The sequence below is a fragment of the Triturus cristatus genome, chromosome 7 (genome assembly GCF_964204655.1).
Source record: "Triturus cristatus chromosome 7, aTriCri1.1, whole genome shotgun sequence".
Taxonomy (NCBI): Eukaryota; Metazoa; Chordata; class Amphibia; order Caudata; family Salamandridae; genus Triturus; species Triturus cristatus.
The window spans coordinates 1,575,814,991-1,575,839,927 of NC_140590.1; the positions used below are offsets into that span (position 1 = coordinate 1,575,814,991).

The 24,937-nt window shown below is 44.1% G+C and overlaps 1 protein-coding gene across 4 annotated transcripts in view; it reads left to right on the forward strand.

Moving 5' to 3' along the window:
- Window positions 1-23,466, forward strand: part of NCOA3 (nuclear receptor coactivator 3) — a 449,566-nt gene extending 426,100 nt beyond the window's left edge. For 3 of the 4 annotated variants that reach the window (XM_085619414.1, XM_085619415.1, XM_085619418.1), the window contains one exon: window positions 16,510-23,466. In XM_085619414.1, the coding sequence (XP_085475540.1) occupies window positions 16,510-16,524 (15 nt within the window). In that variant the 3' untranslated portion in view covers window positions 16,525-23,466. The remainder of the gene's footprint in view (window positions 1-16,509) is intronic. The other variant, XM_085619419.1, reaches the window with a different exon arrangement.
- Window positions 23,467-24,937: the final 1,471 nt, after the last annotated feature.

Below are 24,937 nucleotides of genomic sequence, written 5' to 3' on the forward strand. Positions count from 1 at the left end.
TTACAGAATTTACATTAGAATGCTGTGAGTGTATAATAGCAAACTTGAAACAATTCAAAATAGGATTCACTCATGATCTTTCCTACTTGCTCAACATCATGAGGTGTAACCGGAATTTTAACACCAAGAACCCACCTGCAAGTGTCTGATAAAGAAACTGTATAGCCATTACCTCCATATCAATGCAGGCTGCACATAACCATAGTTCTGCAGATAGTCTCTCATAACACAATATTCTCCAGAAAGAACACATTACCTTACTAGCTGTACTCTGCCACTTTAGGCACTACATTGCCCTATCACGGAACCGTAAACACAACTCACCTATTCGGTTTACGCACTATCCCAGTGCAATATGGCTTTTTCCTCAATTTCCCAATCACGGGTCCGTATTTTGGTGTACTAAGTAACAACGCTGTCAACCAAATAATGTACGCACAATCCTCGGGTACGTCACGAAAAATGAACAAGAGTACATCCCCGGGAACCCCAGTTTCCTAATCCAGGCCTCCACCTCCAAGATTAACCCCAGAAATGAAAAAAACTTTTATATAGCGTGATAGCTACCCTGAGGCATCCCAGCGTTGTGAACAGACGCAGACAGAGGAAAGGGATCAGCGGTTAGAGGTGTTTGTTAAAAAGTAAGGTCTTTAAAAGTTTGTGGAAGGGTAGAAGATTGGGCTCCGTCTGCATGTGGAGGAGGAGAGCATTCCAGGGCTTGGTAGAGTTTTTGGAAAAGGAGCGCCCACTGCATCTAGCTCTCTTTATTCTGGGCAGTAGGGCAAGGGAAGAGGAAGTTGATCGGAGATGCCTGTTAGGTTGGTAGGGTGTTATCAAGGGCTGGCTGATTGAAGAGCCTGTCCTCCAAAAAGCCTTATGGGAAATGCACAGGGCTTTAAATTGAATTCTTTCCATGACCGGTAGCCAGTGAAGGCTCCTTAGCGCAGGAGCTGAGGACTGTGAGGGGTCTGAAGGAGCATGCGGGTTACACAGCTTTGGATTATTTGAAGCTTGTGTAAAGTGGGCTGCGGGGCCCCTAGATACAGGGCATTCCCGTAATCCAGACGGGAGAGGATAAGGCCTTGTACCATGATTTCTTTAGCTTGAAATGGGAGAAGGGGATGTATCTTTCGCAGCATCTTCCGCAGTCCGAAGCTGGCGGCCAAGAGTTTCGCCGCCTGATAGTTACAGTTGAGGGAGCGGTCCAGACATATGACAAGGCTTTTGATCTGGTCTTTTGGTACTGGGGCGGGGCCAAGACATTTCGGCCAAAATGGCTCCGAGCTGAAAGAGGGTGAGATTTCGAGAAGCATGATCTCGGTTTTGTCACCGTTGAGTTTTAGGCAAGAGAGTGCCATCTATTTGGCCACCTCCTTGAGACAGCTTTCAACAATGCTTGATGATTTTTCGAGGTTGTTTAATGCCACCACAAGCTGAGTGTCATCAGCGTAAGTGATGATTTTTAAGCCAAATGGAAGGACAATCTCTGCCAAGGGACTCATATAAATATTGAATAGTGTAGGGCTCAGGGAAGAACCCTGAGGCACACCACAACTAAGGGGCATCTGTTGGGAGACTACATCGCCTTCAAAGACCTGGAAGGACCGTGTGCCAAGAAAGGATTGTAGCCAGGCGATAGCATTGCCTGATACACCCAGATCCCTTAGCCTCATGATCAACGTGTTGTGGTTTACAGTGTCAAATGCTGAGGACGAGAAGAATGACAGCCGCAGAACCTCCATGGTCCAAGATCCTCCTTGCCTCCTCCGTTACAGCGAGGAGGGCAGTTTCAGTCCCGTGTTGGGGACGGAAACCAGTCTGTGAAGGACAGAGCAGGTTGTTGGTTTCTAGAAAGTCTACCAGAACTGAAGGTTCTTCTGATGAAGATTATTATTTTTTTTAAGAGGGCCTTCACCATGGCAAATTTCCATGCCGGGGGAACCACTCCCACGGAAATTGAGGCATTCAGCAGGTCGAGTACAGTAGGTAAAATATTTGCAATGATTGGTAACAGGGTGCGGGGGGCGCTTGGTCTAAGGGGGAACCAGACTTTACCCAATGCATGATGAAGTCTAGGGATAACGGGTTCCAGGGATGGCGGGGATTGGGGGAGGGAGTAGTTACAGTGTGACTTGAGTTCCACGTCCTGAACAATTAGTGGATTTGGACTGGATAGGGGTGAAGGTGGAGATTATATATTTTGCACTTTCTGGAGGAAGAACTCCGCTAGATTGTTGCACCGGGATAGAGCATCGTCAGAGGTAGGCTTCTTCTGGGGCAGTTTTGAGAGGGTTTTAGCAATCTGATATATTTCCTTTGGAGAGTTAGAGGCTGCTTTAATTTTTTCCTCATAAAAGGCAGCTTGAGCAAGTATAATTTCAAATGTGTATGTTCTTATTGCCTCCCTATATTCGGATCTGCTAGGGACTGCAAAGGTCTGTCTCCATTTCCTCTCTAACCTTTTACAGTGTTGTTTGAGCTCCCGCAATTTAGGGGAGTACCAGGGAAACGACTTTGCTCTGCATTTATTATGGGTGTGTTTTATGGGGAGCACGACGTCTGAAGATCTCTGGATCCAGCAGTTACATTTCTCGTTGGCCAAGATGGGATTGGGGTCCCTGTTGAGTTTGGGTGTTTCAAGGGCTGATATCCAGAGTTCTGTAGGATGCTTGGACCAATTGCTTTCCCGGCATGAGGTTGAATTGGAGGGACGGGTGTGGTTTGTGGTTTCCCAAGTCAGGGGAATCAAAAAGTGGTCAGACCAGAGGAGCGGAAATGGCACCCTTGAAGTAAGATCAGGGCAGTTGCTAAAAATGGGGTCAAGTAGATGGCCTGTAATGTGGGTGGGATTAGATACTAACTGCTTCAGCTGAAGTGTGGCGAGGCTCAAATTTAGTTCATTAGTGGTGTGATTAGAAGTATTGTCAAGGTGAATATTAAGATCCCCCAATTCTGTGAAGTTGGAAGGCGAGCAGGCTAAATTGGCGATGGTTGTAGGAAGAGTATTAAGAAATTGACCCAAAGGGTCCGGATGGACGATAGATTAGTAGCCCAGAAAAGGTGGTTGTGGGGGCAAAGTCTATGGAGAAAAGGAGGCTGTCAGTCAAAAACCTGATCTGGAAAGATGCGGCAGTTAAAGTGGTCTTTAAAAACAATCGCTAAGCCCCCCCCCCCCCCCCCCCCTCTGAATTTCCTACGGTCCTCTCATTGTATGAGGTAGCTGTAAGGGAGATTTGGGGCGAGCATCGGCTCGGACTTATCTTTAAGCCACGTTTCTGTCAGGAAGAGGGCATCAGGTTTGTTCCTCCAATAGTAGGGCAATTTCGGTGGCATGCTTAGGGAACGACCTGCAATTTAGCTGGTGTGAGAAAGTGGCTCTGTATATACTGTTCCTTAATAGGTACAGGGTGTACAGAGTCCACAGTCCCCAAGGGTTTGACAGGGGCTAGAAGTTAGATATAACCTTACTCTCTAAAGTGGTAGCTTGGTCGAGCAGTAAGGCAGTATCAGAGGACAGTGTAAAGCATTTGTTGTACACACTCAGCAAATGGTCTCACACACTCAATAACTGAACTCTAGGCCGATGGTTTATATATAAAAAATATATGCTTGTTTTATTTTAGAACCAACACTTGGCATTAAAATATACTTTCTCAGAATGAGATGCTTTATATAAATACTTTTGCAATATGCAATTGACTTTTGTAAACAGTTACAAGTGGTTGCAATAGGCAACACTATTTTTTAAACACAACAATGCATTGAGCTCAATCGAATTTTCAAGTTATTTGCAACAGATTACTTTTGGAATTCTAGGACTGGATCCTAGATTCAGTCCTGGGTCAGTACTTAGAATCAAGTGATGAAAGTCGACTTAATTACTGTGATTTTTAAACAATATTTAGCTATTTTAAAAGTTGACACTTAGAAAATATTTCAAAGAAAACAGTCAATGATTCCCTATGGAAGAAAATTCAAGTTGCAGGTACAGTATGTTCTCGTTACTTTTGTAATCCAGTACTGGGTACCTAGACTCAGTACGGGGATCTTTATCCAAAACAGGTAAGTAATTACGTTTTCAGAGATTATCCGATTTTTAAAGAATATTTAAAGATTGCAGAAATTGACACTTAGAAGAAATTTCACAGAAAAACAGTCAATGATTTCCTATGGGAGAAAATTGGGTTACTGGTAAGTACAGTTGTAAGTATTTTTCAGAGTCCGTGCTGGGCACCAAGATCCAGCACTGGGAGCTCACCTAAGAGCAGGTGAGTATTTTCATTTTCATTACTCGGCTGATTTTTGGTGAATATTTAAAAATTTGAAAAGTCCACACTTAGAAATTTCAGGAAAAAGCCAGTCAATGTTACCCTATGAAGAAAATGGAGTTATCGGTTTAAAGGTAAGTACTCGACTGGCAGAGTTGAGGTTCTGGGCATAGACTCAGGGGTCTTCCAGGGTCAGGTAGGTAGAGTTGGTTCACCCTCAGCGACTCTAGGGCGGCCGGGTGCAGAGAGAGTTAGGCCCAATGTTATCCAATGAGGGATAAGGGGGGGCCTTGGTTGGTGGCTGCTGACTAGCAAGCCACGTGGCTGTGGGAGCTGGGCTCCTGGTCACTTACTCAGGGCAAGTGGGGAAGTAGGTAGGTGTAGAGGTTGCACTGCAAGGGCCACTCGGGCGGCTGGGTGAAGGGTGCATTTGAGCCTTCGGGCGCTCAATTGATTTCAATGGGAAATCTCCGGTTTAGAAAGACTGCAAGCTCTGGGACGAGGATTCTTCAGGTACCACCACCACTTCGAGAGGTAAGTTGGGTAGTTGGAGGATAGGTAGGTACCCCGGGATTGGGCACAGGGGGCTGCGGGGCGCTGCGTGCAGGGGTGCCTTTTGGTGTTGGGAAATCTTACCCTCTGTTGATCACGGTAGGGGGGGCACCTTGTTCTGAGGCTGCAGGCGTCTTCAGGAGTGTCGAGGGAGGTCCTTGGGTGCCGGACTCAGGGTCACAGTCGCCGTGGGGTCGTCCTCGTGGTCTTTGTTCACGCCGGCACTGGCCAGGCTTGGCTGGTGCAGAGTGTGCTGGGTTCGCGGTTCCGGGCTGCTGCCAGGGATTAGAGGTAAGTTTTGAGCAGAGCCTCTACTCATGGGAGTCCCAGGGGCTTAGAGCCAAAAGGTAGCCAGGTCCTCCGGGGCTTGTGAGGTTGCTGGCCACAAGAGATGCCGGGTTGGAGCAGGAGCAGGTTCGAGGGTCGACAGGCCGGTAGGGCTGGGGCCAAAGCAGTTGGTGTCTTCCTCTTAGCAGCTGCAGGGCAGGTCTTCTTTCTTCTTGCTCTTCTTTGTATTTCGGAATCTGGAATCCTGGGAAGGAAGGTTCAGGGTGCCCCTAAATACTAGATTTAGGGGCGTTACAGGTAGGTGAAGGGCAGGGACCAATGGGTCCCTGTCCTGGGGTGGGTACACCCCCTATCCTGCCTCTCTCCTGTGGGAGGGGGGCAGTAGCCTAGTCCTGATAGGGTAGGGCTTCCCATCTTCAAGATGGCGAGAGCCCGGGGATGTGCTTCACCTCGCCTCCCACACCTGAGGGGTGGGGTTGGCAGGCTGGCACATCCTGTGTCCTTTTTTGGGGTTTCCGGCCAAGCTTCCCGCCAGAGTGGGGGGGTTGCAGTGGCCTGGGTAAGCTCACAGAGGCAGCAAGCCTTTGAAGCTTCCCCCTGCCCATCCTCGGGGAGGAGATTTAGCACCTCGCCCAGGATGTGCATTGTGGCAGGCCCAGGAGAGCAGGGGATCTCCCACCCAGGGGTCCAGCAACATGTCTGCTGTGTGGCAGCCTAGGCAGCCTCAGAGCAGACTGGGATTGTAGGTTAGGTTTAAGGGGGCTTCTCTAAGATGCCCTCTGGGGTGCTTGGTACATTAAATCCCACACTGGTATCAGTGTGGGTTTAATGTGCTGAGAAGTTTGATACCACACTTCTCAGTCTTCAGTGTTGCCATTATGGTGCTGTGGAGTTAGTGTTTGACGAGCTCTCAGCACCATGTACTCTTAAATGGCAGCACTGCACTTGCAGTGCTCAGGAATGGACCTGGGTACTGTAGGGGCACAGGGCTCCTGCTCCTGTGCCCACACCATTAGCATAAGGCACCCAGCTAGAGGGATGGCTGATGTATGCCATGGCGGTGTAGGTGATGGGCATGGCACACAGAGATGTGTGCCATGTCGACTTTGTTTTGTCTTGCGCCCAGACGCCCAGCCTGCAAAGGCAGTGTGTGTGTGTGTGTAAGGGTACAGGGCCTCTAAGGGTGGCACAATGAGTGCTGCAGCCCTTAGAGGTCTTCCCTGGTCACAAGGCCCTGGGTACCTAGGGTACCATTTACCAGGGGCTGACATGTGGCCAGGGTTTGCCAATTTTGGGTTTTGTTTGTTTTAGGGAAGGAACATAGGCCCTGGGCACCTGATTGGCAGGAGTCCAGGGTACACGCAATCAAAGTACATTCAGCAATTCAGCAAAAAGTGGGGGCATACCATGCAAGAAAGATGGCACTTTCTCACAGCTGGAACATCTTTATTCTGGCGTGATTTATAAGGGGGTTTTGTGCCTTCACGGCCAACCGAAAAATCAACCCACAGTGGGAGCAGTCAGTGTGTTTATCTGCTACATTCCACAGATGACGGCAGTAGTCAGATGTCGTTCCTCTTCGGTCATGTAGTGTGTTTGGACTGTAGGATCTGATGTGGGTGGGGGAACGGACAGGGGTTCTGGCCCTGGCCGGACGTGGAAGGGCACAGGCGGGCTTGTCTTTGGCACGCCTGCGGCGCGCTTGTGGCATGTGTGTTAAGTAGTGTGAGGCTCAGCCCCCTCTGGTCTCCTGCCCGGAAGTGGGTGTGGAAAGTTGCCGATACTCCCTCCACGCAACTGGGACAACCCATGGTGGACTGGGGAGCAGTGCGGTTCAGGAAAACAGGTAAGTGAGGGCAAAGTGTGGCGCAATTTAAAAGAAATTGTTCAGTTTTAAAAACAAGTTATGCAGCAATGCTTTTTCAAAATACCAACGCTTCAAACTTGCCGTCAGCCTGCACGCGTCTGCTGACCCCAGCACATTCCTTATCACTCCACTGGACAGAGAATCCAAAGGGCTGGATACCTTCAGGAGGAGGATGCTCTATTATGCTAGCCTGACACTGCTGAATACAGCGTGTCGGACTTCACAACAACCTGTTGGAGCTCCGAGCGATTAGACCACCCACCCCCTCGACACCATCAAAAAAGGCTTCGGTATCACCTTCACCTTCGGGCCCAGGTGCACGCTGAGACACTGCTTCCCATGCCCCACCTTCGGGCCCGGTAAGGAAGCCTAGTTAGCCTTTAAGCGACTCTGGCTCGAGTCAGTCTACCCTCGGTATCTAAAAGCAACATCCGGCACCGAAGAAAAAGGCGTCATCGACCTCATCCACGCCGACTGCTGCTCCCACATCGAAGCGTCGAAGGCTAGCACCAGTTTCTCTGCACCGACAACACCCTCGGAGCAGACTAAAAAACGCCCGCCAAAAGGCCCTGATACTTTAAAGCCAAAGACCTCGAAACCGAAAAAACACCAACCGGTTCCAACTGATAAAGACACTTCAAAACTATACTGTTCCAAGCCTAGAACCGCTACTGAGTCGACGCCCAAAAAACTTACGGCACCGAAGCCCTCGGCTCCGAAGGATCTGTCTTCCCCAGATGAACTGTTTCGACCAGATCCTACCCAAAAGACTCTAATGAAGGATCCGAAGACTGGTCATTTAATGCTCAGCATCAAAAAAAGACCGCTAGACATGCCTGCGCCTGCACCGCCACCAAAGAAGAGAGGCTTTGCTTCCTCTCCATAAGGATTCCTTCTCCTCTTCCTCTTCCTCCTCCTCCTCCCCCACCACACCACTCTCCCACACCATCACCTACCCCAATAGATGATAACACCCCAGATGATGCAAGGGGAGGTGCGGACGATCAACCCCATGGGGACCCTATTCCTACTGGCTCCCCTGACATGATTACAGTGTCCCAGATGTCCCTTACACCCCACAAGATATTGATCCCTCCAGACAATTTTCCCCACAAACCCGGACCCCCCCCCCCCCCCCCCCCGGGCATCAGATGGATACCTTTGACACCACACGAAGGTCCACCTCAACACTGCACATGCTTAAAGGGGTCATTAAGCACGCACCAGAGAACTTTAAAGACCCGGTTAGGGCTCGGGTCATCAATCGAAGAATAGAAAAGAAATATAAAGCTGCCCCTACTGACCCAGTATACATTAAGGGCCCCGCACCACTAGACTCCCTAGTAGTCTCTAATGCCAGGAAAAGGCCAAATTCCCAAACGTCAGGTGACGCACCACCAGACAAGGAATCAAAACACCTAGATGCCTCTGGCAAACGCACAGCGTCACAGGCAGCAAATATTTGGCGCATTGCTAACACCCAAGTGCTCCTAGCCAGGTAATACAGGGCACATTATGACGAACTTGAGTCCATAATGCAGCACCTCCCTGACAAATATAAAAACGGGGCCAATGAACTAATCCAAGAGAGTAAGACCATCACTAACACCTCCATTCGCTGTGCCCTACATGCAGCAGATACCGCCTCAAGGGCAATCAACACCAGTGTCCTTTTGCGCAGGCATGCCTGGTTACGTATATCCGGTTTTAAACCAGAAGTACAGAGTTCTATTCTCAATTAGCCTTTTGATGAGCAACACCTATTTGGACCCAATGTAGACGTATCCCTCGAAAAAATGAAGAAGGATACAGACCTCGATGAATCTATAGGAGCCTTGCAATCGCAAGCTCACAGACGGTCCTTTCATCGCTCATCCTTTAGAAGCACCCATCGAGGCTACTCCTGTGATAGCCCCTCCACCTCTTACAAAGCTCCTGCACTATCCACCTTTACTAGAGGTTACCAAAGGGGTGGTTACAGGGAGAATAACAGCAAGGGCAGAGGCAAAAACAACTTCCGCTCAGCCTCCACACCTACCCCATGACTTCCCTCCCTCTCCACCCAGACAATTCCACTCCAGTCGGGGCAAGACTCCACCAACTTCTCCCTGCCTGGATAAACATCACTTCAGACAGGTGGGTCCACAAAATCATTCAATCAGGCTACTGTCTCGAACTAACATCTACCCCCCCAAACATACCACCCAAACACCGTCTCTTGTCACAAGAACATCTGTTATTGTTAAAGCAGGGGGTAATCTCCCACCTATAAAAAAGTGCAATAAAACCAGATCCCCTGTACCAACAAAACAAGGGAGTCTCCTCCCTCTATTTTCTCATACCAAAAAAGGACAGATCTCTAAGGCCTATTTTAGACCTCAGACCCCTAAACCTTTACATACATTCAGACCACTTCCACATGGTCATACTTCTGCAAGTCCTCTCTGCTTTCCCAGGGCGACTACCTTGCTGCTCTAGACCTCAAGGACGCCTATTTTCACATTCCCATTCACAGCGCTTACAGAAAATATCTGATTCGTAGTGGATGGTCAGCACTATCAATTCAAAGTACTCCCATTCGGAGTCACCACAGCACCAAGAGTGTTCACCAAGTGCCTAGCAGTAGTGGCAGCACATCTAAGAAGACAATACATACATATCTTCCCATATCTATACGACTGGCTTATAAAGCCAAATCGTACAATCAGTGTGTACAACACACTCACGCCACTATTCAACAAGTTCACAACCTGGGGTTCACAATAAACCATGCCAAGTCCCAGCTGCAACCGTCCCACACGCAACAATACCTCGGTGCCACAATAGACCCCTCAAGAGCGCTCGCCTATCCCAGTCCCACCAGGATAGCGAGCGTCCAAGTTCTTCTCACCAGATTCCAACCGCAACGCTCTCTTCCAGCTCGAGTGTTCATGCAACTCCCAGGGATGATGGCCTCTTGCATATTCATAGTGCCTCATGCAAGACTCCAGATGCGTCCTCTCCAAGAATGCTTAGCACGCCAATGGAACCAGGCTCAAGGTCAGCTAACAGATCTGGTGTTGGTAGACGGTCGTACCCATCGCTCTCTGCAGTGGTGGAACACCAAGAACCTTTCGAAAGGGCGACCGTTCCTCGAGCCAGTTCCTCAATAAGCCATGACAGCGGACGCATCGCTCTCCGGCTGGGGAGCTCACCTACTACATCACACCATGCAGGGCAGGTGGACACCTCAACAAAAGTTACTCCACATCAACCACTTGGAGTTACTAGCCATATTCTTAGCCTTAAAAGCATTTCAAAAACAAATATCAAGCAAGACTGTCTTAGTCCGCACCGACAACATGACAGCCATGTATTATATCCAAAAACAAGGCGAAAAACACTCTCTGCAGCTCTCTCAACTTGCACAGAGCATATGGAGGTGGGCTATACCTCAGAACATTTTTCTCCTAGCCCAACATGTCCCAGGAGTTCAAAACACAATAGCCAATCTCTTGAGCCGTCAAACAGAACAAATCCACGAGTGGGAACTTCATTCACAAGTTCTTCAACCGTATTTTCAGATTTGGAGACAACCACAGATGGACCTCTTCGCCACCCAAGAAAACGCCAAATGCCCAAACTTCGCCGCCAGGTATCCTCACCCATTGTCCAAAGGCAATGCGATATGGATGAACTGGTCAGGCAGATTTGCGTACGCTTTTCCGCCTCTCCCACTCATTCAGCTAGTGGTGCGAAAACTACAGCAACACTCATTAACTCTCATCCTAGTTGCTCCAACTTGGGTCAGACAGCCATGGTACACCACACTGCTGGAACTCAGTAGTTCTGCACCAAAAACTACACCTCTCTCCACGCCTCTTAACCCAGAACCATGGAGAGATCCAACACCCAGACCCAGCTCAGCTCAATCTAGCAATCTGGCTCCTATATTCCTAGAATTTGGTTACCTTAACCTTCCTCCTGACTGTATGAACGTCATCAAAGAAGCTAGACGGCCTACCACTAGAGCATGCTATGCAGCCAAGTGGAAGAGATTTGTCGTATACTGCCAAAACGATGACACTAATCCCGTAGATGTGTCTATCCAACAGACCATAGGCTACTTACTATACCTCCAAAGATGCAACCTAGCCTATACCTCAATCAGATTGCATCTTGCTGCCATAGCAGCATATATACAAAAGAGACAGCATCTCTCACTTCTCAGAGTACCTGCCATAAAGGCCTTTATGGAGGGACTCGAGAATAATCCCCCCCCCCCCCCCCCCCCGAGTACCACCTTCCCCTGTGTGGAATTTAAACATCGTTCTCACAAGATTAATGAGGCCTCCATTTGAACCTCTACATAAATGTGAGCTACAATTCTTAACATGGAAAACTGCTTTCCTCGTAGACATTACTTCTCTACGAAGAGTTAGTGAACTACAAGCACTAACCATTCAAGAACCCTTTCTCCAGATGCATCTTAATAAGGTTGTTCTCCGAACTAATCCTAAATTCCTCCCTAAAAGTCATTTCTCCTTTCCACCTCAATCAATCTGTAGAGCTACCTGTATTCTTCTCGCAGCCACAAACAGTCGCAGAAAGAGCTCTTCACACCTTAGATGTCAAAAGTGCACTACTATACTACATAGAGAGAACAAAACTCTTTCGTAAGACCAAACAACTATTCGTGTCTTTTTCACCACCACACAAAGGCAACCCCATATCAAAATCTGGGATAGCTAGGTGGATTGTCCAATGCATACAGACTTGTTACCATAAAGCAAAACGTACATTATCTGTTCCTCCTAAAGCCCACTCTACACGAAAGATAGGGGCTTCAATGGCATTTTTAGGAAACATTCCCTTAGACGATATCTGCAGAGCAGCTACATGGTCTACACCGCACACATTCGCAAAACACTGTTGTGCTGATGTGCAAACTAAACAGGCTAGTGTGGGCCAGGCTGTACTCAAAACACTATTTCAAACTACTGCAACAAATACTGGTGGTCGCCACTAGGAGTGGATACTGCTTTACAATCTATGCACAGTGTGTAATCTGCAGCTCATATGCCTCGAACGGAATATGCTACTTACCAGTTTGCATCTGTTTTTGGCATGTAGAGCTGCAGATCTACACACGCCCACCCGCCTCCCCGGCTACCGTTATCTGTTCCAGTATAATCTTACTTAGATACACCACACATGGGCATCTTTCCTGTTTCTTACTAAGCTCCATCATTTCCCTGCTGGCGAAAAACAATCTGAAGATGGAGCTAATAACCATTCGCTCTATCATCCAAAGGAGCAGTCACATACTTCGTGACTTCCAAAGACTTTCCAAGACAAAAACATGTGCAAACATCCGGGCCCAACACCAGATGGCGATCTATGCACAGTGTGTAGATTTGCAGCTCTACATGCCAAGAACAGATGCATACTGGTAAGTAGCATATTCCTTCGTCGTCTAGGTTTTTGATGAAATTGGGTACACTGGCCCAGGGCTATACCCACCCCCACAGGAAGTGGTCATATAGGGAGTGTAGGCACCCCAAAGGTAAGTTGCCCATTGGCTACTACCTTATACTCCCCTAACGCCCTTAAATTGAGCATGTACGTTTCACCCCTGACACTTGGAACTGAGATTTGACTGACGCAAGAAGAGGACAAAGAGCGAAGAAAGTGAGAACTGAGGACCAGCATGCAAACTATTTGGCGCCAAATGTACCCGTCTCGACAATCGCGACAAACACTCGTCGTCCTGCTGTGCATCTGCCAAGAACCCTGGTTGACTACCAGCACTTGGCAAATTGCCAGCAATGTCCCTTGGAGTAGAGGAGCTACTCTCTTGCAGGCACCAAACAGCAAACACCAGTCCATAATTTTGCCTTTCCTCGGTCTCCCGAATGCAGCAGCTGCCCAGGAAGAGATTTGCATGTACCAGAAGGTCCGAGCTGTCTCATCACCAAGTGGGAAGACGCCAGGACCAACTGGAGCCGCACAGCACCAATACCCGGGGTACCAGACCCCCTAACAGCAACCAAAGCCTGTTTGAGTCCAGTACAGACTCCCAATGACTCCAAGACCGAGCAGCAGTCGGGGAATGTCAGCACCGCAGAGACCCACTTTGAGAGAGGCTCAGCTCTCCTGTTTTTGTCCCCTCAACCTGCGAAGACCGACAACCGTGAGCCCCCGTGATGCACAAACCCAGCTGACCTAACAATTCTGTACCCAAGCACCCCAGCCCTGGTTTCCGAGAACAGACTTGCTCCCAGGGTAGGGCCTCACAAACCGAACCCCCCATTGGGAGTTCCCAGACCTGTCTTCACATCCCCCTCTGCAGCCCCCCCATATCTCGCCCCCACCACACACACTTTGGTGTAGCGCGCAAAGTTACCAACCTCACCAGCACCTCTGCACCTGGACGCTACATGGCTGGTAAATACTAACTGCTGGTGGTTCTTTGGACCTTGGCCTCCTATAAAAATATTGCAAGTAACCGTATATCGTTTTTGCCTTTTTTCCTGTAGGGAAGCATTGCACCGTAAAGACACATTGCAGTAAACATTTTACTTGCCTGTAAAAATCAATACCGCAAAGAGTACTTGATACCGAAGTGCTTCGTGTTGGAAATTTTATACAAACATGTGTTAATGCCTCTGTGAGTAGAACAAATGCTTAGCACTACCCTCTGATAAGCCTAAACTGCTCGCCCAGACTACCACAAAAGAGAGCATTTTGTTTTTTTACTTGTCTCTGTAAACCAATAAGAGTTGCCTGGACTCTTTGCACAGTGTACCTGGTTTTGGTGCTCTCTATAAAGGGCCAACTTCCTACAATAAGACAGCTAGTCTTCAGTCATGACAGTTTTGTCTTTTGGGTCTGGCATCCTGCTAGCGCATATAAGGTAATGCAGTGTCTACTTTCAGTGGATCCTGTACATATGGATCATTTCATGCAAGATTTGGGTTTCGTAAGCAGTTGTGGAAGGCTTGCAGTGGTGGCCACTACCGGAATTGTCTTGTTTGGGAGCCTTTTTGTTCTCCCAGTGTTCGGACAGTCATGCTGGTGCTAGAGTTTCCTCCCAATCCTTTGATCTCGTGTTGAGGAAGCTATGTCAGAACTGGGCGTAGATTATCTTGATTGCTCTGGAGTTGCATCTTTAGATGTGGCGCTTGGATCTTTGCAGGTCCTTTTGCCCTCCCACCTTTGTGCCATCAGAGTGACTTCCTGAGCAGTAAGACAACATCCTGCATCCAATACCAAAGCCTCCACACCTCTAGTTTGAGTATAAATTTGTGTTCCTTTTATTTGCCCTCCGATGTGGTTGTCCTTATCCTGTAAGCACGTTGTTTATCCACTAAATTGATCTAAGCTGACCGGTCTCATTTTGTTACCCTGTGGGCCAGAGTGAATGTTGATCTGCCTCAAGGTAAATTTGTCTGCTGTGTTGCACTTTGCATTCTCTCTTGCCAGGCAAGGCTTTGCTGTGGGCTCAGCTAAGGGCTATGTGTAGGCCTGTTTGGCTTTTGTTCGTTTATCAGAGCCGCCTTTGTTCTTCAAATCATCTATTATCATGCAGCTTTTGAAGGGTCCTACGTTTGTTCCCCCACTTATTTCTTTGTGATGCCTTAGTGATACCTTAATTTGGTAGTCTGACATGCATTCTTCCTTTCAACGGATGCACGGTTGATTTTTCTGATATTAAATACTTTTTTTCTCATTGCTATTGTATTGGTTGAGCATGTTAGTGAGCACTAGGCCTTGTCTGTTCAACATCCATTCACTTCAGTTTTTTCAGACAAGCTGGTCCTGCAGACAAGGAGATTTTCTCCTTAAGTTGTTCACTTCCTTTCATGAGGGCCAGTCCATTAACTTGCTAACATACTTCACTTCTCCTCACTTCATTGAGTAGGAGGAACAGCTATATGGTTTGGACCCATGTAGGCCACTTAGCTTTTAAATAGAAGGAATCTTGCGAGTTCTGTCTACAATCAACTTTTCTTGGTTACAATGGCTCCAAAAAGGACAAGATAATTGAAAAATGGTTTGTTTTCTGTCTGTCATCCTTTGTCTTAAGATATGGCATGCCCTGGCAAAGAAAAACTGTCTAGAGGAAATCAGGGTCCATTCCACCACAGTAAACACGCCTCTTTTGCCTGTTCCTTTTCATTTATTTATGGAGTACCGGTGATTGTTCACTGGTACCCAACCTTCCTCAGACAATGTCTAGATTTAGCGGTCTGCCAATAAGACTATTTTGCCATGATAGTGCTGCAGGATTTCTTGGTTTAACAGTTTCGGCGGACCCGTCACTTGGGAGATGCTGGTTTGGTTTCCGTTCGAGAAGTAAGAAATTGCAAGTAGTGCCATCAGAAGAACAAGTTATGTGCTTTAAATAAAATTCTTCGGGATGTCTACTCTTGTATGTAGACTCCTAATTAGTTACTTCTGCCTCCCCATTCTGGGGAATAGTTATGCATTTTTCATAAGGTCCCAATCTGGATTCATGCACTGCCCGCTGTGTTGATAATGTCAGCCAAGCTATCTTGAGACTGAATAAAATAGATGAGGTACTCACAGAAGTGCAACCGGGTGGCTCTTTTGCAGTTTCTTGATGTATACCTAGTGGTGGAGCGCAGATACTTAGTGACCTAGTAGCTCAGTAGAGAGGTTACAGCCTCCAAATTCAGCACATTGCCTGGCAGGATTCAAGAGGTCACGAATTTGCAGGTAGATGGAATATCCACACTAACGATTTTTACTGGGGAACTGCCCACCTTTCCCTCATGGAGTTTAAAATTAAAGAAGTCGGTAAGCAGGTGTTCATTCCCCACTTTTTAAGTTCAGAAGATACAAATGATATTTCCATTTTAGTATCTTGTTAAAGTACTTCAACTTGATCTTGTGCCAATATAGGGACCTAAAATTTCTAAAATTGTGGTGCTTAGAAGGTGTATAGTGGGACTTATTTATCCAATTTTTCCGACTGACTCGAAAGCAATCTGAGCCCATACCTTCACAATGATGCCACATAAAAAAGCTTGTTGCGCAGCTGTCCGCGGCCTGCCTTCTGTCCAAGCCTGACTTAGAATTGGGTAGTAAAGGAAAGTCCTCTTATTTGTGGAGGACATTCTAAATGATAAGTTAGTCTACAGGTTAATTTCTTCCAAAATACTATACCTGTATTGTAGGAAAAACTAGCTCTGGATTTTCATCCCGATTTAGCACTTCATTGAGATATCGGAGGATTACAATGACTAGTTTAAAGGTTTGTGTTTAGATGCACATCCTTTTGTAAAGGAGAAATGACAGTTTACGTTGAAGGTTGAAATGCACGAGAATTGTACGTTCCAGTGCATTTTTTCATTGAAGATTACGTTTTTTAATGCATGAAATGTATGCACCTTTAATTGTTGATTCTGGCAAATACAAATGTTATTACTCTTGTTAGGATTAAAATTTTAATTATTTTTTCAGTCTTTGAGTTCTCACCGTTGCATGATGTTTCTCATGCAACTGTAATATATTTTTCTATTTCTTCAGCAGAAATATTGCTGACGTCTGGAATCCTACTTCAGCAACTATCAGAATAAAAGATGCACTATAAAGAACAAAGACGCGATGCTGGGGACACTTTTACTATTGAGACGGCCTCAAAGTCACTTGTCAAATGTCTTGGTCTAGCAAATCATCCATTGTAATATTGTATTGCACATCGCAATGGACATGAGGATTTTTTGTTGGTGTGCAGATTCTGGTTACTTCTAAGTTTTATAGTGGTCATTTATGTATTGACTGCCAACCAGAGAGGTATCCACACCTTATGAAGAGATCTGAAGAAGCCAGCTTGTAAAATGTTACATTTGTGGAACAGCATTACTGAGAAGTTCAAAATACTGACCTTGCTTGGACCTTTTGAAACAATGTGGTGATTTCTCATCCCTTCTATGAAGCCTTCTGGGATTTTCTAAGCCGAATGTAAATGGAGAAACATTTCCATGCTTTGTTTGGATGAAATCTTACATGCAAGCTTGAGCTGGTCATTGACTTGTTGGTGTGCAGTGGAATGTGCTTTTATGAATGTTGAAATTATTTCAGTTTTGAAGAACTTTGGATATATACAACAAATGCTATAGCATCTGTTATGGAGCTGATCAGTAAATGGAACAGTAACCTTTTATCTTATTGGGACTAAACCTCCTTCAGGAAGGACACAGTACTGCATTATGCATCAGAATTCTTTGTAAATATACCATGTACATATTTAAGATATTGTATTATATTTGAACTTTTGTAGGTCACAACAACTCACTTTTGCGGAGTTTGTGAAACTACATATTTAACGATGTATGTATAATTTCAGCCTAGTGAAATCAATGTATGAACATTTGTTGGTTTTATTTAATGTCCTTGGAGTAGGCTGCTTTCTTCCCTTATTATTATTTTTTGTTGTTGTATGTGGAGGGTTATGGGAAGGTGTAACAGAAGCGTACAAATAAAAGAATGTTATTTCTGATATAGATTTAAAAGTTTGAATAAGTTTAAGCAGTCAGCTTATTTTTCCATTTTAGCAAGCACTTTGTTTCTTTTTTAAAATTGGCAATTTGAAAGATGAACAGACATTTTTTTTAAAACTGTAAATAACAGTACAAACGTTTGGTATTTGTATGTAATGTTTTTGTTATGTCTTTTCTCTGTTTTACTATACTTTAATTGCATTCGCACCTCTATAAATTGAGGTTGAAAGTTCTCTCCTTGATCATTTTTTGGCAGGGACAAGACTTGAAGCAGGTATGACTAAAGCTTCACTTGCCAACAAATACAGTATGAACGTAGCTTTTCGTGGTAACTATCATTAGTTCCATAATGTAGCACATTTTAACTTTAGAAGGTGCTTGACAGCAATGAGTTACCTATGTGAAATCCTATGAACCTAGAGTCAAAAGTTAATCCATCCCAGTGAAATTTAAACCATTAATTTTCATTGATGGCTAATTCTAATTTCTGGTATTTGTAGACTACATCTGCTTGTCAAATGTCATGAGACTGTGCTGTACAAAAACCTTATTCAAGTTACATTTGTAACTTTGATGCTTATAAGTGGTGCTTTGAAGGAATGTTTTTTGAGAAATGTTATCTTAATGCACAACATTTAGTTGGAAGGCACCTAGGGATGAAGTACATCATGAATGTAGGTGGTTAGTAGTGCACCACACATAGTGGATGTAATTTTGAGAAGTGTAGCTTTCAGTCGAGTTTATTGTTGAAGCAATAATGTCTATTTTAGAAGTCATTTGTGCTGCTGTTGTGCATGGTTCTGGGAATTGTTTTACTGGATTTTAACAGGCTGTAGCTTCTTGGCAATGAGTAGGTTGTTTTGCATGTACCGTTCTTATTATAATGCTCCCTTAATAATTCAATGGAATACACCTTTCTAAATCGTACCTTTCAATTGAAATTGGATCCTTTCAAACAAAATGTGATGGCTTATTTCTGTTAGCTCAGTAAAAAGGTTGGCTTCTTCCTTGTATGCCATTGCCCTTTAGATGCCATTGCAAATCAAATTTGTAACAGAAGGAGATACCGGGTAAAAGGTGCCTAGTAAGGATTGCAGTCTACAATATTAGAGGCAATCTATCTGGACCAAATTACCCACAGTTAACGAGTAAAGAGCTTGCAACTAAACCATGTCTAATGAATTAGTCCGCATACAGAACAGTCCTATTCACAATTATGCAAATTGCACTTTTTACCTTTGCTAACTGGTGACCAAATGTTATTTGGCTTCAGTGTTCCCTTCACATTGAATCACCCTACTTGAGTGTTAGAAACTCCTATGCCAATGACATGTACCACCAATGTGAAGCAGTATTTTCTGGTTTCAACATGCATCTGGGCTTACCGCGGTGCTTTTATTACATGACTGATGATTGCAAGAAACTTTGACTGGCAATTTGTGAAATGAACTACTTGAAAGAAACACCCGTCACATGTTTGAAATGTCCTTTTTAAAGTCATGCTCATTTATTATTGTTTTAATGTTACGTTTCAGTTACAAGGTGATTGTGTTCCAGAATAAGGCACTCAAGGCAAGAAGATGTTCTCTGCTAGGCTGGGTCATCCGGTGATCAGAATGGCTTGATTTTTATAGCAGAAATTATGCCTCCAAAAGCTTGAGGAGTGTTTGAGAGGCCAGATCACTTGCTTTGCAGCCCTTAGTGAATTTAACAACTGTGGTTTAAGCAGACAAATGCCTTCGTATTAATTATTACATGTATGTCCAGATGGAGGCACACATGAGTAGTCAAGCCTGTGTTGACTTATTTGTGACTGAAATGTAAATTGGCACTTTGAAGTCCAGGGCAATAGTTATAGAGACTTCCCCCAGTCAGGGATTGTGGTGTCTCTTAAACTGTCGGTCCAACACAAGAGTTTGATCTTGCTGTATATGCTCCCCTTGTTTAAGCATGGTACCTCATGTGCTTCATGGGTTTGTTTCATTTAAACTAATACAGTTTCTGTAAAGGTCTTCTGTGGGTAGTTTACAAAACAAAAATTACGTCTGGGTGCACAAAAGGTGACTTTAGGATATGACAGGTGCCTCTATTGTGTTTGCACCCAAAAGAGTTGGGTGACACATACCAGCAAGCATCTTGTGGGTGATTGAGGGTCATTATTAATTCTACTTTTGTTAATCATGAGAAGCATACTTTATTTGTGCTGCCAGACGCAAAGTCCTCCACCTGTATTCTCAGATTTATTCCTGGAGCTGCAGGATTTTTTGCCCAGAAGAAAAATGAGTCTTGACTCGGATACCTATTCTGATGTTAAAGTGGGTTACCACTGTACTGTTTAGTATAACAATCTGTTTCTGCAACTTGGTGGCATATCTCTGATAATTTAAAAGTGTGATTTTGCTGAGGATAGTATGCAAGAGATCATAATAACCAGAGATTCTTTCTGACATAAGGTCAAGCTCTATAATTGGCATTTAGGATGCCAAAGTAAACGACTGGCCTTTACTTTCCCATTTTATTAACGGTGTGCAAAAGTGTGACAACTGCACTGTCTTATGAAAGAAACTATATCCTGGCATGTATGAAAAAAAAGTTTGAACAATTCTTTAAACAGGTGGCCAAAGTTTCACAAATAATAAACAGGAATAATATGCAAGACCGTTTTCTTTGAATTATTCATTCAAGCTTTAATTTTAATTTGCACTGCCCTAGGAGAATGGCATCTTTGTATACTAGACGTCATGCCTGCAAATATAAATGTATATCCAGCATTCACAAGCCTACAGTAGCATTTGCCTTCATATTTTTCTAAATGTTTTTTCAATACCACTTCATAATTTAATTTCTAGTGCCTTTTTATCATTAACATACATAAAATGTGCTATAGAGGTTTTGAAAGAAAGTTTTCAATTGGATCATGTATGCTTTGTGAGGAAATGGGGTTCTTAGGTTGATACATGTTACTTCACTGTAAACTTGTTAAAATCTCAGTTTCCTCTTACTTTGGAGCAGGGACAGAGTGACACTGACCAGGAATTTTCTTTTAAATTTCCCAACTCCTATGATTTTCTTTTGTGGAAGTAAAGTTTTCCAGTTCTTCAGTCATATTGTTTCAGTTCTGCTGGTGCTTCTAATTTCAAATGTGAATATTTATCCCAAGTAGCTTACCCACCTCTTGCTGTTCCTCAGTGGTCTTCTGCAAATTTATAAAGGGTTAATTAGGATCCTTTTTTATAATAGCACATTTAGTTTCTCTACTGGACGCAGTTTGTTTAATTAAATCTTTAGGGATGACCCATTTGCCCAAACACAGAACACACTTCCCCTCTAGTATGATCATTTCGAACGGTGCGATCATGAAAGCTGATTTACAATTTGAAATGATGTGGTGCATTCACTTGCCCTACATTACATAATGTGTTGAAAGTTTTTTTTATACACCTTAACATCTTCTTTAGCAAGGACAATGGAGTACTCTAAATTTAATTTATATGAAGGGTTTTTTCCTTGATGTATATTCTCATGTTACTGGTGTGTGAGCACTTGTGCAGTAGAATAGGCAACTTAGATTCTGTGAAATCTCTCTGCCGCACTGTATTCTTAGCTTATGCTTTTACTGCTCTGAAGTTGCATCTCAGTGTTAATGAATGGTGTGAATCCTTCAGTCATGTATGCAGTGCTTTTACAATTCCATCTTCAACACTACATGAGCTGCTTTGACCAGAGTGCTGTATGAATCCTAGATCAGTAAACTCGAACACTGGTTCATGTCCATGTATTCCTATGTCACAATCAGAAGCCTCTTAATGCTTCGCTATGTACAATGTCTATGCAACGAAGGCACCTGGAGTAGTCCCTAGTCTGGAAGGATGTCTTTCTATAACTGGATTGTTTAAAATGCATGTAAGGGAGTGAATTCCATGTTGCATAAAGACTATGCGAACGCAAATATCATTGTTTCAGTGCAAACTTTGCACTAACTCCCATTTTTTTAGGATATCTGGTATATTGTCCGATTGTTCACCTACTCAGTCGACCCAGCCATATAAGGTCACAGTCAGTACTTCTTTGTAGAAAAGGCAAAATATACAAAATAATACTCTCCTTTGTTGATGTCCCTAAAATCATTAGTCCATTTCATCAGTGCCATCCTTCGTCTATTACCTCTTTTTATAGTTGTGTGGATTATACCCATACATTGGTTAATAAAAATTAATGTAATCAATGTTTTACTCTCTCAAGGGTTACATGTACTCAAGTTAGGTTTCAATTCACGGTGAGCTTCATCCTAGCATTAATATTGCATTGGTGGCATAAAGGGTCTTCATTACTCTTAATAAAGATTACATCATTCAATGTTTTTTCCCTGTAGGTATCTTTTAGCCTGCAGCACATTTTTCTAAGACCTATTCAAAATACTGAATCTACTGGAATTGAATTGTTGCTAAATCTTATTCGGGGCAACCAGTAATAAAGTACTAGTCCCTATTAAGAACAGTACCTCGTAACAGTTATCTAATGAGGTGATGTTGGTGTGATTGATCAAACAGGGGAGGATTTAATTACAAATTCATTAAGAATTTGTTATGACTTCATAATGTCCCTCTATACTGATTATTTCTAGAAGTCAGTTACTTGATACTTCGCTTTGCTGGACATGACTTCCTTTTGTATGTTCTGCATTACATGGGGCACTGAATCTAAACATTTCTCCTTCTCTGCCATCAAATGCCATGTTACCTTCTCTCACTATTCACAGCAGATGTGAATATAAGCAAGTGTAACATGATAATTTTCCCTGGGATCATCTTTTGGCTTGTTTAATTTTACTCTTTTTTTGCGACTGAGATAATTGTTTTATATTACTGATATTGCTTGCAGTGCATTCTTTTGAATGCAGCTTCTGTAACGGGCTCCATCAGCTCCTTTTACACGTCTGTACTTTGGATTAGGGTTATATATAGTTTCTGCTTGACTGTTTTGTATTTATTGCACAATTTGAGAGAAGCACATTCTTTGATGGATAGTATTGCTGGTAGGTCATTTCCACTAGGATGAGGTCACTATTTAATAAAACAAAACGGTTGCTTTTCCAAATATTTTTGAAAAGGGTGATTCTTTACATGAAAACAATCTATCTCTGAGCCCATCATAGGGCAATGTTTGAAAGGAAGAAAATGGATATCTCTGACCTGAATTGTTTTTAAATAATGGGATCTTATTTAATGCTCTTTGAGAGAATCAACTACATTCTAGGGTTACATAAAGCAATTCCCAATTCATAGATGGGATATGGGAATAAGAATATTGCCTCCTTTTACCCTAGAACATCGGTCAAAAGACATTCTTGAGTACCATTTTCAAACATTTTCACAAATGTGATTAGAAAGGATTGTTGCAGTTTGTCGCTTGTACTTTCTATTTTTTATTAGATTGTTCTTTCTAAATGTCTAATCACTATAACTCATAAATATCACTTTAGCTATCATTTATTTGTAATTATTGTGTATGTTAGAGAAGTCCATAATAATAACCTAAAATTTAATATGAAAGGATCCACAGAATCCTGAAAAACCCAAATATTTGCACAGCTACACCTTACAGTTTACAATCGGTGTGTAGCCTCTCTCAAAATGTGTGCTTCTGCAGGAGAAAAAAAGAGCATTATTGAGCTATATTTGAATGTTGCAACTTTTATTGAGAAGAGTTTATTTTACATGTGTGCAGATTTTGAAAAATATACTATGTGAGTAAATATAAAGTCATAATTCTGAGAAAGCAATATGTAAGATCTTCTTTGGAGGCTTACAGTTTGAGATCATTCTACTTTTACTTTATAATATGGATTGCTGGAAATATCTAAATGTCTTCACATTGCAAGCAGAACATGATTTGTGGCAATTTATAAAACTGCTGATTGTAAGCTGTTACTGCTTATTTCTATATTGATGTTCATGTAAATAAAGGTTTCTATTTAAAACTAGACTTGATTTGCATTTAGTTTGTATGGTTTCTCAAAAGTACATTGATTTTATTTTGTAAATAGCCACAGTTAAGAATTTTGACCATTGCTTCTGTCACACGTTTTTATGCTTTGAATGAAGTAAGAGTATCATGTTGAATTTTAACATAGCTTTTCAGTGTACGGTCAGTCAAGTGCAGCAAGAAGGAGAAGCAAAATGCATGCAAGAGAAATAATTTCGTCTTGTTCTGCCTTTTTTGTTGTCTCACCACAAAAATCTAGTACTACATTATTACAAAACAGTCAAAAACCCACAAAAGGGAGCCACACAATTTTGTTTTGGGCCAGTAGCGGCACCTCCATTGGAGTGTGGGGGTGTCGCCCCATTTATTTCTCGCAGTGCAAGAAGCAGAAACATGAAATGTTTCTGCTTCTCGCACGGCGAGAAACCAGAAGTGCCTGGAGTGCCTGTTAGGGGGCGGGCAGGTGGGCGTTCCTACTCTAGTGCAGGGTAGACGTGGCTAGCCCACTGTCTTGGGTCCTGACTGCTTGTTCGGCCCCAGGGCCGACCAAACCAATCATGCGCAGTTGCGCACTCTTGCCTAGGTTAAACGCAGGCCCGGCCGGGACTCTGAGCAGCAGGAGCTGAGGCGGTGACGCGTGACCCCCGAGGAAGCAGTGGGAGGAAGGTAAGTTTAAAATTTTATTTAGGTTACCGTCCCGTGTATCATAGGATGTTTGAGCCTCCTGCCAGACTGAAACTTCGTTCCCGAGCTTCAAGGTCGGCTGCTCTAGCGGTTAAACCACATCCTCTCCCCTCTTGGAGACGGTGATGTTGCTCAGTAGAGAGGAAAGGAGAGCCCACCTTTGAGTAAGTGGATCGGGTAGGAGGGGGATCTTCTTTCAGGTTCATCGCAGGAGCTTTTGTCATTAAATAATTGGATTTACTAAACAAATGCCGTAATATCTGTGCCTTGCCTGCTCCCCGTTAATCTTACAACACATGGTATCACCCACAAAGTTGTGATGTATGATGACACGTCGAAAAGCCAACATTGTGACGTGTCCTTGGTATAAGAGGCTGGTAACCAGGCAGCTGCGCATTGCACTCTGGGACGCCGGATGGAGAGGACCACAGCTGGCGGCTAGAGCTCGGGGCAGGGAGAGGGGGAGCAGGCTCCGAAAAGGAAGGGGGCAGAGAGGGGTGGGGCAGAATAAGGGGACAAGGTGAGTAAATAAACCAGACTGAAAACTAACTTGAAACTGACTTGAAATTCCAATTCCCTTTCCCCTTTTAATCTTCTTTTTCCGTCCATTTCATTTTCTTCTTTCTTTTCCTTTCTTTTATTTCCATTACCTTCCTTCCCCCCCCCCCCCACCACCACCACCCCTCTTTCTCTCCTCTCCACCGTTTGCTTTCTGCCCTTCCTTTCCCCCCTGGCCTTCCTCTCCCTCCTGCCATTCCGTGCCCTTTCCTGTCCTCCTGCCCTGC